The sequence below is a fragment of the Rana temporaria genome, chromosome 9 (assembly GCF_905171775.1).
Source record: "Rana temporaria chromosome 9, aRanTem1.1, whole genome shotgun sequence".
Lineage (NCBI taxonomy): Eukaryota > Metazoa > Chordata > Amphibia > Anura > Ranidae > Rana > Rana temporaria.
Genome location: NC_053497.1, coordinates 48,473,863 through 48,489,439, shown reverse-complemented (window position 1 = coordinate 48,489,439; position 15,577 = coordinate 48,473,863). Strand labels below are relative to the sequence as shown.

At 42.2% G+C, this 15,577-nt stretch overlaps 1 protein-coding gene across 2 annotated transcripts in view; it reads right to left on the bottom strand.

The window, feature by feature from the left end:
* Positions 1 to 4,686: 4,686 nt before the first annotated feature.
* LOC120913450 (delta-like protein C) overlaps positions 4,687 to 15,577 on the bottom strand; it is a 35,862-nt gene continuing 24,971 nt past the window's right edge. The window contains exons 6-9 of one of the 2 annotated variants that reach the window (XM_040323376.1): positions 13,892 to 14,111; positions 9,022 to 9,652; positions 7,399 to 7,510; positions 4,687 to 5,449 (exon numbers count right to left, since the gene is read on the bottom strand). In XM_040323376.1, coding sequence (XP_040179310.1) covers positions 5,444 to 5,449; positions 7,399 to 7,510; positions 9,022 to 9,652; positions 13,892 to 14,111 — 969 coding nt within the window. In that variant the 3' untranslated portion in view covers positions 4,687 to 5,443. Of the gene's footprint in view, positions 5,450 to 7,398; positions 7,511 to 7,919; positions 8,407 to 9,021; positions 9,653 to 13,891; positions 14,112 to 15,577 lie in introns of those variants that run through there. The other variant, XM_040323377.1, reaches the window with a different exon arrangement.

Here is a 15,577-nt window from a genome sequence, read left to right as displayed (position 1 = left end):
ATTTGCAATTCTGTTCATGCATTATTGTATTAGATACATCTTTTCTTTGTCACTAGTTCTTTATTATTTCAGCTTTGACGCCTTCTTTGTCAGCTCTGTGCTTTCAACCAATTCAGACAGCATCAACTCTGAAGATTCATTGTGCATCATAGTGGTCATATACACTTCAATAATAAGATTGATTTCTTTTCTGATCAATATCTTCCAATATGTAATCTAAAATCGATTAAAACTCTTTCAACTGATTTGTCACACATGGGGAAGTGGATTTTTATCAATAGTTAAGATACAGTCATAACTTTTATGTTGTGCCTTTTAGCTGCTCGTAAAGCAATACTAAAGACTTGAACATTATCTTCTGCACCAACGATAAGGACGGTCAAAAATTATCTGAAGGCTCTATTGTATATCGACAGGTTAGACATAATAGTCCAATCCTTTAGCCCAGGGGTGCCCAACCAGTGGCCCGGGGGCCACATGTGGCCCACGGAGCCCTCTGATGTGGCCCACGGAGCCCTCTGATGTGGCCCACGACCTCCTGCTCTGGGATGGAATAGAATACTGTTATTAAAGGCTGTTTTTAGGGTTATCCCGATACCGAGTATTTGTGGGAGTACTTGTACTCCCGCAAATACCCCTGATGCCTGAATAGAATACTCACCACGCCGCCGTCGCTACGCCGCATCCCGCCGCCGCTTGGTTAATACGCGCGGGGAACATTACAGCTTTCATTTGAATAGCTGTAGTGTTTCCCGCCGCGTATAGACACTCCCCCTTGCTCGGGTGATCTGTCCAATCCCGAGCAAGGGGGAGAGTCTATACGCGAATCACTACAGCTATTCAAATGAAAGCTGTAATGTTCCCCGCACGTATTAACCAGGCGGCGCGGCAGCATCCAGGTATGGGGGGGGGGGACATGGCTGCTTCTAAGGGGGACATGGCTGCTTCTAAGGGGAACATGGCTGCATATATGGGGGACATGGCTGCTTCTAAGGGGGACGTGGCTGCTTCTAAGGGGGACGTGGCTGCATTGATGGGGGACATGGCTGCTTCTAAGGGGGACATGGCTGCATGTGGGGGGACATGGCTGCATGTGTGGAGACATGGCTGCATATATGGGGGGACATGGCTGCATATATGGGGGGACATGGCTGCATATATGGGGGGACATGGCTGCATATGGGGGGGACATGGCTGCATATGGGGGAGGACATGGCTGCATATGGGGGGGACATGGCTGCATGTGGGGGGACATGGCTGCATATGGGGGGGGACATGGCTGAATATGGGGGGGGACATGGCTGCATCTGTGGGGGGACATGGCTGCATTTGGGGACACATTTAAAATAAAGTATCGGTATTCGGTATCGGCGAGTACTTGAAAAAAAGTATCGGTACTCGTACTCAGTCCTAAAAAAGTGGTATCGGGAAAACCCTAGCTGTTTTATTAATAAAATGTGTATATATGGCATATCTCTTCTGCAGTGGTTACTGGGCTGCTTTCAAACTGATTCGCAGATGCAGAGCTGGTTACCTGCCCTGAGCCATAGACTTCTGTTAATACCTGCGATTTTGGTGAGCTTTCTGAAAGTGCACCACACCTGCAGAATATAATAGAAGTCTATTGCAGGAAAGCCAAAGGTACACTGCGTTGCACCGACGGTGCAAGAAAAAAATGCAACGCATCAGTGTAAAAGCAGCCTTGGGCCCCTTTTCACACAGGCAGTCCAACCCAATTCGACCCTCCATGCACCTCAATAGAGTGGCAGACGTAAACCGAGTTGTGTCCTACCTTAAATCCGATCCGCTAAAAAAAGTATAGTGGGCTGTGTGCGTATCCGCTCTCTCGTCCATCTGCTCTGCTCATTGTGGCCCACGACAGGGTTACCAAGTCACTTATATGGCCCTCACTCTTCAAAAGGTTGGGCACCCCTGCTTTAGCCCAACCAGACGAAGGGACACAGATTGCTTGTCTTTGTGATGTGTGTTTTAAACTGTATTTAATAAAATTGCGTTTTATTAACTTATGTGTTCTGTTAAATCATACATAAGTGACACTGGGCGTATATTTAAAGTCCCAAAGCCTCCCTCACCTTTCCTTCACCTAGTGAAAAATAGGCTCATTGGCTGCCTAGCTTCTGACGTTAACACAGACCCACTATAACTTGTGATTGCATGTATTAACTTTTCAGGTTCATAGGCAATAAAAAAACAAGCACACAAATACATTACAATATACCTTTAATAAATAAGCACACTTTAGTGAACACTTGGAACAAAATAAATAAAACGAGGTATGTGGCAAATAGATACTGTCATAAAATGGTAAAAATAAAACAGGTCTGTTATTTTTGTTTATTGTCAGTTAATTAGGTTTGTTTCTTGCATGGGCAGAGCACAAAACTCTAGTTTACCAGTGACAGGTTCTCTTTTAATCAGATGTAATATACAGTGGAACCTTGGTTAACGAGTAACGCGGTTAACAAGCGTTTTGAAAAAAATCTTGGCTCGGTTTGTGAGTGTTGTCTCGCAAAACATGCAGGATTCAAGCCAATGGGGTGTGCAGTACTGCATTTGGCCAGGGGTGCAGGGGCGCTGGTGACACTTGGTCGGTTCGGAAATACTTGAAAATACTAAATTCCAGAGTATTTCCCAGCCTTTCCAGGGGTTTCCGAGTTCAGATGAGCTGTCTTGCAGTATTTACGAGGCTCTCTGGCCCCCCACCCCCACCTCTGGCCATATGCGCTATTGCATGCAATAGAAGTCAATGCGGAACAAATTATCTTTGTTTCCATTGACTTCTATGGGGAAACTCACTTTGATATGCGAATGCTTTAAATTACAAGCATTCTGCTGGAACGGATTATGCTCGTAATCCAAGGTTCCACTGTATTTGGAAAAGAAGGAGCCACAGTAAAAGCAAGCAATATAAACAAGACAATTCTGTTCTTAAAAGTATCAGAATAGCACCCAAAATAACTTTTTTATAGCAAGTTTGATTAGTGGTCTCCTGACAAATAATATGCTTTTTCTAGTCACTTGGGAAAATACAACAGGTATAGATGACATCAATCACTTAGGACTTTAAATCCCAGCAGCCCCTTTCCACTGCTATAGGCAAGGTATTCTCCGGTACTGTTATTCACCAGGGTGGAGGAGTGTGACCTGGTAGGAGGTATCCGCTTCTTTCTCCGGGGTGACAAAGCTGGGGGTATAGGCTGCTTCATTAAAATGCCCTGTGCAGGCTTGTAATCCCGCAGTGGCAGCACTCAACAAAAGGTGACACTGCTGTTATGACATTTAAAATAATTTATTGAGGTTGTCACCTTGAAAAAGGAAGTGATCTCTACACAGTAAAACTGGCAGGATCAACACGAATGTTTGCCATCATAGCGAGGGAGAAAATCTAAAGCACTTTAGTCAAACAAAATAAAGATCTTTCTACTTTAGTGGTATTGTTTTTCACATATGCCTGGGCATATATTTTATAGGACAGTACAAGTTAAAAAGCTAAAACCAGAATAACAACCCGTTTTTAAAGTAATGGAGATAGGTTTGTGATTCCCTCACCCATACAGTGCTATATGGCTGCCTAGCATAAGGTGGGTTCCAAATTATCTGCATGGCACCACTCTTGCTTATTCTTTGGTGAAGCCCCCCTGTCTGCCCATTGGATTGTATGCAGAGCAGGCAAGGCAAATAAATATAAAGGGAATTTCAGATCATCATATTATCTGAATCAGCCTTAAATAACTTTTTACCCAAAAAGAACCCTTGAAATAACTGTCAGGTCTCAGAAAACTTGTGCTAAAACAAATCCATTAGTCAGTGGGAAGAGTTCCCATTTACATTGGTGGTCAGCGGGAAGCATTCCCCTTTACATTGGTGGTAGCGGGAAGAATGCCCCCTTACAGTGATGGTCATAAAGCCGCCCCTACAGATGGCTAAAAAAACATTTGTGTGATGTCGTTGGCTCTGTCAAGTGGCGTTGGATCTGGTTAATCAACTAAAGTAACCCTTAGCAACCTCCAGAGGAACCCTAGTGTCCCATGGAACTTTGGTTGACAATGGATGGTCTAGTTCAGGGATATGCAATGAGCGGACCTCCAGCTGTTGCAAAACTACAAGTCCCATCATGCTTCTGACTCTGGTGTCATGCTTGTGGCTGTCAGAGTCTTGCTATGCCTCATGGGACTTGTAGTTCTGCAACAGCTGGAGGTCCGCTAATTGCATATCCCCGGGACTCTAGTTTGACATTATTTCACAACAACAAGAAATACTTAAAATGATTGTAAACGATCACCTTGTAATACAACCCATTCAGTTTAAAATAGGAATGAAACGCAAAAAATTTGAGTAAAGATACAAAAAACATTATAAACACCTTTTTTCTCCTTTTTTATAAGTGATCACATTCTCTATGTTCTCAGCTGCATAAGACGTGGGGGGGGGGGGGGGGGGGGAACAGTGCACTGAACTGAGCTTCCCAGTGAAAGGCTGTCCAGGGGGGGCATGTCAGGACAAGTCTGATCATTGGAGGAGAGTACTCCGAGTACCCAGCATAGCTAGAGAACTGACCACAGTTTGCTCTCCTGCTTAGTGTGGTCAGTGTTTAATAGGAAAGCAGAGGGACTGTCAGGAACACCAGGAATTTCACACAAAGAAAGCAATACAAAGAGATCAGGATACATGATACAACAGGGACATATCAAGAATATGAAATGTTGGGGTAACAAACACTTAAAGGAAAAAAAGGGTATTTATATATTTGTTTAGAGTACTTCTGTCTTAAGTTGTAATAAAAACATGTTTTTTTTTTTTTCCATACTAACCTACAGCAAATCAAGCTCCTCCTAAGCACATGACTACATAACAAAAGAGCGTTTTGTGGGTAGCATAAATATACATTTAATCAGTCAGTTTTTAATATTTTTCTTTTTTTGTTTACGAAGGTAGGAAGACTATAAACATATATACAGTCTATAAATTAAAACACTTTGGATCAAAACCAGCACCCTTGACGTGCTTGACGCTTCCTGAATAAATAAAGCAAAGGTCCATCAGTCTTATTTTGATGCAAATTGCCAAAGCTGGAGACGATGAGGCGTTCATCTTTTGAATCGTTTGACATTTTGGTCTCTTTTACAGTCTTGTTACATAGAACAAAAAGTGTTCTTTTTTTTTTATCCTACAAAGCCCAGCAGATGGAGACTGCAACTAAAAATCTTGTCTTTGGGGTATCATGAAATTAGCTTTTTTTTTAATTGCAGTTCTATTATTAGCAGCAGAGCAGATATTAAATATAAAAATATATATACATCTATTTAAATATGTACACGTCCAAATATTTCAATAAATAAATGTTTACTGGAAGTGAAGAAGAGATAGGTAGTATTTCCTTGAGCTGTACAGACGGAGGTCAGGTTCTTGTATTGGAGGTGGGTTAGACCTGAGGAAGGAGAGAACAGGAATTAATGTAAGACTTTGTTTAACTTATTTTGTAATGTGCAGTACTAGGCAGGCTAATAAAAAAAACATTGCAACAGCTGTTATATATGTAATCAAAATTTGATAAACTCTAGTGCTTCGTACACACGACCGGTTTTCCCATCGGGAAAACTGCCACGACAGCTTTTGGCCGGGAATACCGGCCGTGGGTATGCTACATCGCAGTTTTCCAGACGAGAAAACTGCGGGGGAAAAAAAAGAGAGTGGGGTCTTTTTCCCGTCTGGAAAACCAGTTGTGTGTATGCTTTCCCAAGGGGAAAAAAAAACACACATGCTCAGAATCCAGTATGAGACGGTTCTGGTAAAACTAGCATTCGGAATGGAGATAGCACATTCGTCAAGCTGTAACGGACTGAAAAGCGCAAATCGTCTCTCACCAAACTTTTACTAACACGAGGATCAGCAAAAGCAGCCCAAAGGGTGGCGCCGTTTGAATGGAACTTCCCCTTTATAGTCCTGTTGTTTGTGTTGTACGTCACTTTGCTTTGGACGGGTGGTATTTGGCCTTAACGTGTGTATGCAAGGCAGGCTTGAGAGGAATGCCATCGTGAAAAACGTTGTGTGTACAAGGCAATAGAGTCATAGTTGGCAAGGTTGAATAAAGACTCCAGACCATCTAGTTCAATGTGTGTGGATGTCTCTACCACTCCCTATATACCTCCCTGTATTTTGTGTTCAATAAGATGTCCATCTTAAGAGTTGTATTTTTTTAATTAGTGACACTTCCCACTGAAACCACCAATTGTGTGAGTTCCATAACCTTGCTTCTCTTTACAGTGAGTCTGTATCTGATTCTGTCTGCACTTCGGAAACCGACACTTGACATTCTTCTCTCTCTATCCTCATCCATAAGGAGGTATTCCTTTTATCCATCACTTGTGCGAGGTAAGTGTCTGACCTGGCGGTCTACTTCTGGAAGAAACAATTTCTGGTCTTGCATAAGAATGAGGTTGTGTTGAGGCCCAGGACTTCCTATCTGCCTAAGGTTATTTCTCTTTCACCTCAACCAGGTCATTGTTCTTCCATCCCTCTTATGGGTTTCAGTTTACTAAAAGGAGGTATCCCTCCATTGTCTAGATGTGGTTCCAGCAGTGAGAGTGTATTTTTTATCCAAACACAGCTTCTTTCAACAAGACTGATTACCTTTTTGTCATCCTGTATGGTCCCTGTAAAGGTGTGCCAGCTTCTTGTTACACCGTCACCAGGTAGCACATACAGACCATTAACCAAGCTTGTGGTCTCAATGGCCAGGCTCTACTCTTTTCTTTCAAGGTGCAATCTACTAAATCAGCACCAAGCAACTGTTTCCTAGAATTGCAAGGCTGCCACATGGTCTTCTGTTTATACTTTCTCCAAGTTCCACTAAGTGGATGTTATGGTCTTCTCTGATGCCTAAGGTCTTTGCGGCTCTTTGTTTTTTGTTGTTTTTTGGGGGCCTGTTTTCTCTGTAGCCCACCCCTCACTTGGATGGCTTTCGACATCCCAGAGGTGCAGGACTTCCTGTGTCCCTCAATGGATGAGAAGAACATAGGCTTTTTCTACTCACCATATCCCTTTTTTTACGAGTCCATGAAGGGCTCCACCCCTTTGTATTTTTTTAAATCATGCTCTCACTACTGCTTTGCTACATAGTATGAGGGTTTTTCTGGGATGGTCTACAGTATTTTTTGTTTTCCAATATATAAGTGGTAGTACAACTCAAAGTGAAGGACTTCAGGTGTCCCTCAATGCACCCCTCAAAAGGATTTTATGGAGAGTACAAAAATGATATTACTTTTCATGATCTGCTGCCCCAATTTTCCTGTACTTTTCAACAATCTCTCCCATATGTATAAACAGGTGGCACATAACAATTGAGTATAATAATGCTTTGGAAGAATGGATTGTTACCTCTGTTGCAAAGACACACTGTTCTGAGGAGCCGGGGAGCAGGTATATAGAGTGACAGAGAGCATCTTGGTTTTTCCCCAGGGCATTGCAGTTTCTAGAATCTGTCTTTGTTCTAAAAAAGAAATTGACATAGTTATTATAGAAGCAGGTTAAATAAAGAATAACAGACTAAAATTGTGTGGCACTTCTGCTTACCAATCTTTATAACACGTCCTAAATGGTTACAGTTTTGAAAAAATAACTAAGAATAAGAATGAAACAGAAATATGGTACATATTCTGTGTCAAAGTACTTCAGATTTAGCTATAATTGTTAAAATTATTGTAAACTCTGTTTTTATTTTTATTTTTTAAAACTACTTGTCCAAGGAATCTACTTGTTACACATGACAATCTACTGATAAGGAATGTCTGGGGATTTTAAAAACAAACGGGGCTTTATGGCGACTTAAACTTTTAATGTTTTTATATGGCAACTTAAAATTTTAATGTTTTTATATGGCAACTTAAACTTTTAATGTTTTTATATAGCAACTTAAACTTTTTGTGTTTACAAAACGGTTTATTGAAAAAAAATAAGTCTCAATACAATTTAAGCGTACATTGGTAAGACATATACATATAAAAAAGGGGGCAGTATACATCACATAATATATGGGTAGCAGTAATATAAAAGATAGGGGAACAATCTATGGGATGTATAATAGAATCATTGATTACTTATTGTAGAGGCACAAAAACCTAGAGAGATTGTTTGACGATAAAGGCCAATCACATTATATTGTAGTTCAATGAATCAACAGAGAGAGATCCCAAGGTTTTCATTTTCTATCGTATGTGTCCATAGTGTCAAATAGGGTGTGATGAATGTGTTCCGATAGCTTGATGGCCGGCATGCGATTCATAATTTGGGACCATGGCACAGTAGAAGATCGCCAGTTAAGAGCTATGGCCCAGTGTATTGAGCTGAACAACGTGTGTATTAGCCTAGTGTAGGCTATAGAGATATCTGGAATAGGATAGAAAAGGAGGCACGTTTTAGGTGTCAGTACAATGCTTCTACCCGTAATTTGTTCTATTTTATTTTTAGCCTATTGCCATGTGGTTTTGAGGTGGGTACAATCCCAGAAGGTGTGAATAAGGGAGCCCTGGACCGGGCATCCTCTGAAGCATAGGGGAGAGGTTGTTGGATAGAATTAATTAATTCTGTCTGGGGTGAGGTACCACCTGTATTGAAGTTTAATGGCAGATTCTCTGATGGAGGCTGTCTTTGTGCACTTTCGTAAGTTGTTAATCATAGTGTCCCATTGTTCTGTGGAGAAGGACTCATTCAGATCCGATTCCCACTGTGACATTTGACGTGTTTTGTCTTGTGTATTGTGTTCATTTAGATCCTTATATATTTTGGATATTATATACCATATACTTTCAGAGGTCTAGTGGCATCCATGCCTTGATGGGTTAGGGCTGTTATGGTGGCAAAAGGGGACCTACTCAACATTCGGTGGTGGTAATAAGGTTATGGCTGATTGGTGTAAGCTAGTATTACATATGTTTATTTGTTGGTTGTTTTCCTGACTAGGTAGGGTTCTCCCTTAACAATCTTAGGTTAGTTATCACTCACCGTTGCCCATCTCTGTCCTCCTCCATATCGGATGTTGGCAGGAGCTTCTGCTTGCTTCGGGATTTCTCCCTCAAACAGTCCTGATTGGGCATCTTGAAATGAGGCGGTGAGATGAGGAAAGGCTCCTTTTCTTTCAAGTTGTTTTTGTGCTCCAGATCATTGGTCACTATCCCCTTCTGATCTTTAAGACCTTTTTTGATGCTTCTCATCAGCAGGACCAGCCCACAGGCTAGCAAACAAAAAGTGATCACACCTAAGCAAGCAGCCAGAGCTACGTTGGAAGGGGGATCAGCATAGTAGGAAGCTGAGGTTGGCTCCTGCACTCGGAACTCACATCTGGAACCCATATATCCCATAGGACATTGGCAGACGTGGCCGCTAAAGTGAGTGTAACAGGTGGCTCCATTAAGGCAGGGCCTGGAGCTGCAGGCATCAACTCGCTGAGCACAGTCTTTTCCTCCATAACCAAGAGTGCAAGAACAAGTGTAAGTGTTGATACTGTCCACGCAGGTCCCACCATTGGCACACGGATTGCTGGCACAATCATCAATATTTATCTCACACCGGGCTCCGGTAAAGCCCTGCCGACACTTGCATATTGCATTACGTCCAACATCCAGGCAGTGGCCTCCTAAATTAAGCCAAAATAATGATATCAGTATAACATTTAGCAACATTCAATTTAGTGGGGTTTATTTACTAAAGCTAGAGAGGGCAAAATGAGTCACAATTCTGCATAGAAACCAATCAGCTTCCGGGTTTTATTGCCAAAGCTTAATTGAGCGAGCTGAGGTTAGAAGCTGATTGCTTTCTATGCAGAAATGTGACAAATTTTGCCCTCTCTAGCTATAGAAAATAAACCCCAGTGTGTCAACTTGGGTAGCGCAGAGTTAACAAATACTCTGGATTATAAGAGTGCTTTATGAAATACTGCAATGGCCAAAAAAAACAAAATCAACATAAAAAACAGAATGCAATGATTTGCAAATCTCATAAACCATTATTTATTCATAAGAGAAACTAGAAATTATTTCAAATGTTTAAACTAAGAAAATGTATTGTTCTAAGAAAATACATTTTGAAATTGATGGCAGCAGTTGGGACAGGGCAACAAAAAGCAGCCAAACTAAGACCCCTTTCACACTGAGGTGGCTTGCAGGCACTTTAGCATTAAAAATAGCACCTGAAAACTGCCTCCCATTCATTTGAGTGACTGCTTTCACACTGGAGCGGTGGGCTTGCGGAACGATAAAAAAAGTCCTACAAGCAGCATCTTTGGGGCATGTTTGGCGCTTCAAAAATACGCCTTAAAAGCACTTTGAAAGCGCAACAAAACAGGCATTTTTTGTTGTTTTTTTAAGGTCACTTTGTCACGTGCCCTTAAAAAAAGCACCCGCTAGCGCTTGAAAAGCGCTGCTAAAGCACCGCAAAAACTGGCACTTTAGTGGGTGTTTTAGCAGCACTTCAGTGTGAAAGGGGTCTATGTGGTACTAACAAGAAAGAGCTTAAGGAACATTTTGTAGCTAATGAAATTAATTAATTAACAGATCAGTAAGGGCTCTTTCACACGGGCGGACCGTATGTCTGCTTTTTCATCCATCCATGTACGGATGATGACAAAAAGAAAAAATACCGCGCTTAAACCCTAAAAATAACTAGCTTAGCTGCAACACGACAGTGTCATACAAACACAAAAACAAGTAAAGAAAAAAGAAATGTTGCGCTATTAATGTAGATTAAACTAAACAAACAGTTGATAACAGAGAAGAAAATTAATGAAAATTATATGAGATTGCAAAGACCCCAAGTTTAAAGGGGAATAAAACATATAATTGGAAATAAAGTCTTTGTGGCAATCAAAAATAATTGCAAGCAAGTTCTTCAATGTTGAATATAAATTCATATGTTGAAATCATATGTGGTGACCAACACCACTAAATAAAAGGATGGAGGCTTACCGGATGGCAAGCAATGAAAAGCTTGCGGCTGCAAACCCCAGCCAGGGCCTTTTGATGATCCTCGCAGGGAGATGACAGGGGATGGATGTTGAGGCTTCCCGAACACAGAACCACAGGATTGCAGCGTGTCACACACAAAAAAAACTTAATGGTGAAGTACAGCAGGACCAGCGCATATAAGATATTCGTGACTCAAGGGACCACCACCACCAAAACACCCTATGAATGGGAGGCTTACCAGATCATAGAGCAGTATGAGCATGTGGCTAAACCCCTAGCCAGGGCCTTTAGAATCCCAAGCGACGGTGATATATCTTAACCTCCCTGGCGGTCTTCCCGAGACTGACACGGGGTTAGATTTTCTTGCTACTATCGGTAACCCCGTGTCAGTCACGGGCTTGCCTCGCTAGATCCACAGGCACTTTTTACTTACCTTGTCCCTGGATCCAGCGATGCCACCGCGCTGTGTGAGCGAGCGGGACCTCGCTCGATTCACATAGTGCTTCCGTGTGACGCCGATCTCCGTTCCCTGCGACGTTACGACGCACGGGGACGGAGAACGGCGCCAAATTCAAAAACGTAAACAAACACTTTACATACAGTATACTGTAATCTTATAGATTACAGTACTGTATGTAAAAAAAACACACCCCCCTTGTCCCTAGTGGTCTGTCCTGTGTCATGCATGTCATTTTATATAATAAAAACGTTTCTTTCTCCCTGCAAACTGTAGATTGTCCATAGCAACCAAAAGTGTCCCTTTATGTCAAAAATAGTTTTAGATCAGCTAAAAAACAGCGATAATAAATTATAATCACTTGCAGAATTGTGCGATAGCGATTTGTGGGGAAATTCGTCATAAAAAAAAAAAAATAATGACAGCAACAATTCTGCAACTGAGCAAATTTCAGTGATTTTAATTTGATTACATTATTGAATAATTTTTATTATAATTATATTATTATTTGTTATAATTATTTATAATTATTTATTATATTATAATTTATAATTTTGTTTTTAAAAAAATGTCATACCTGGGATGCCTACAAGACTCTTGTTTGGTCAGATTTAAGTGAGTTATTTCTAAAAATTACAGACCTACAATATAAAACGCCAAATTTCCTTGCAAATAATGGTACCGCTTTCAGCACCTTTTTTCTGACAGAATCATACCGCCAGGGAGGTTAAGGGTCCTCCGGTATATTATGGTCAGTGGATGCATAGAAAAAATGATAATGCCCACATGGTGAAGTATGTTGACTCAATGGTTTTAATAAAAAAAGGTTAAACACTTACAAGGTAAAAGCAGAAATGGATAAAAGCCGGCCGGCTCTAACAAACGCCCGTCCACACGGAACGAAGAACGTCTTGCTGACGCAAGACGTTCTTCGTTCCGTGTGGACGGGCGTTTGTTAGAGCCGGCCGGCTTTTATCCATTTCTGCTTTTACCTTGTAAGTGTTTAACCTTTTTTTATTAAAACCATTGAGTCAACATACTTCACCATGTGGGCATTATCATTTTTTCTATGCATCCACTGACCATAATATACCGGAGGACCCTTAAGATATATCACCGTCGCTTGGGATTCTAAAGGCCCTGGCTAGGGGTTTAGCCACATGCTCATACTGCTCTATGATCTGGTAAGCCTCCCATTCATAGGGTGTTTTGGTGGTGGTGGTCCCTTGAGTCACGAATATCTTATATGCGCTGGTCCTGCTGTACTTCACCATTAAGTTTTTTTTGTGTGTGACACGCTGCAATCCTGTGGTTCTGTGTTCGGGAAGCCTCAACATCCATCCCCTGTCATCTCCCTGCGAGGATCATCAAAAGGCCCTGGCTGGGGTTTGCAGCCGCAAGCTTTTCATTGCTTGCCATCCGGTAAGCCTCCATCCTTTTATTTAGTGGTGTTGGTCACCACATATGATTTCAACATATGAATTTATATTCAACATTGAAGAACTTGCTTGCAATTATTTTTGATTGCCACAAAGACTTTATTTCCAATTATATGTTTTATTCCCCTTTAAACTTGGGGTCTTTGCAATCTCATATAATTTTCATTAATTTTCTTCTCTGTTATCAACTGTTTGTTTAGTTTAATCTACATTAATAGCGCAACATTTCATGTACGGATGAAAAAGGGACATACATTGGTCCCTAAGCGATTGCGGGTGTCAGCGGATGAATATCCGCTGACACCCGATCTCACCCGGTGCCGCATTTCTCTGATTCTGCAGATGGAGGAAAACCCTATTTTTCTATCCGTCTGCGGATTGGATTGGGTGAACATGGACAGACGGTCCGTGTTCATCCGATCCCCCCATAGAGGAGAGCGGATAAAAGACAGGGCAGTCCCTGCACAGTGTGTGGGGACCGCCCTGTCATCCGCCGGCGCTGATCCCCGCTAAACAAGCAGAGGTTCACGGGGCGGATCATCACTGATCCCCCCCATGTGAAAGAGCTCTAACATAATTGGGTATAAAAAGTGCATCTTAGAGACTCAGAGTGGGTTTTTTACGAAAGGCAAATCCACTTTACACTACAAGGGCAAAGTGCACTGGAAATTGCACTGAAAGTGCACTTGGAAATGCAGACGCTTTCCCTCATTTCAGATCTACCCCTCTGATTTACAATAAAAAGTTTGCAATAACGCCGACAGTGCTGTGCTGAGAGCGCGCGCCTTGCACGCTCCTGGCACAGTGACCGTCGGCTCTCGGAAAGTACCCCATTGCCATTTGAGATCGGGACTTTTCCAATCATATGACAGCCAATCACGGCGGTCACATGGCCATAAGCCCCTCTCAGCATAGCAGACCCTTAAAAGGGCCGGCGGCAGCCATTGCCAAGGGATTAAAATATAGTTTGGTTACTTGGAATAACAAGATACTGCACAGGTACGGTCCAGCCTTACCATTCAGACAGGGATTGTTGGTGCAACGATCGATTTTCTTTTCACAGTTGGAGCCGTGGTAGTTGACAGGGCAGCGACAAACATAGCCTCCCACGATGCTCTTTTCTACGCACGTGCCCCCGTTAAAGCAAGGACCATCTGCACAGGTCATGGCACTAATATCGCAGTTCTTGCCATAGAAACCGCGAGGACATACACACTTGTAGTCATTTTCCAAATCCTAAGGAGGCGGGGGTGGGTTCAATGAAATGGATGGGATGGTAGGAAGACAATTATAAAAGAGAAAAGCAAGTTGGGTTTGTATAGCATGGAGGAGGTTTGAGAAATGGCAGAAGCAGGACACAGAATGATTTGTATTGATCCAAACATAGTTTGATGATTAGAAGATGAGGAACATGATTGATGGTTCAGGAGGGTGGGGGAAAGTAAGAAGGAGAGGAAAAGGGAAGACAATGAAATAGAGAATAAAAAAAAAAAGAATTCTCATTAGGATTATACATTCACTTATGCTTCTATTATAAACACATATGAATAAAGTTAGTTCAATTACAATTAATTAATGTCACTGGGCCAGGTTTATCAAAGTATCTCAGTGCAAATTACCGTATTTATCGGCGTATAACACGCACAGGGGTATAAAACGCACCCTAACTTTAAAGCGGGGGTTCACCCTATTAATAAAAATAGCATAACATGAGGCATAGTAGCGCGAGCTACAGTATGCCTGTCTTTATTTTTTTAGTCCGGTACTCACTGTGTAATCGTAGAGACAAGATTCCGACCCCCCTATGGAGAGGGAAGGTGATTGACGGCCGGCTCTGGCACGTCACGCTTCTCCGGAAATACCCGAAATAGGACTTGGCGCTTCACGGCGCCTGCTCATAGTCTGTGCGCAGGCGCCGTATAGCGCCGTGAAGAGCCGAGACCTGTTCCGGCTGTCTTCGGGGAGCGTGACGTGCCAGAGCCGGGCGTCAATCACCTTCCCTCTTCATAGGAACGCCCATTCCCCGCGGGGAGTCGGAATCTTGTGTCTACGATTACACTGTGAGTATGGGGATAAAAAAATAAAGACAGGCATACTGTAGCTCGCGCTACTATGCCTCATTTTATGCTAAAAACATGTTAATAAGGGTGAACCACCGCTTTAAGAGGGAAGTTTCATGAAAAACCCTTTCCACAGCCCCCTGTGTATAACACTCAGGCACAGTTTTCCCTCTATTTTCAGGGTAAAAAAGTGAGTGTTATACGCCAATAAATACAGTATCTGTGTTGTTCTTAGCAAACCATTCAGGTTCTTCCTTGTAATTATACACGGCAGGTTAGAAAGTAGCATAAAAAAGTCTTAAGTTACTTAAAGGGGTTGTAAAGGTTTGTTTTTTATTTTCTAAATAGGTTTAAGCTAGTGCATTGTTGGTCTACTTACCTTTTCCTTCGATTTCCCTTGTAAATGTTTTTTTCTTTGCCTGAATTTCTCACTTCCTGTTTCTCCTCAGTAAGCTTGCCCCCATCATCCGAGCCGTTCTGGCTGGGGGTTAGTCATCGTGCTTGCCCCCTCCCTTGGGACTACAAGGGAGAGGGCGTCTCCCCACAGGGATGTAGTCCCAAGGGAGGGGGTGAGCACGCAGACTAACCCCCAGCCAGAACGACTCGGATGATGGGGGCAAGCTTACTGAGGAGGAACAGGAA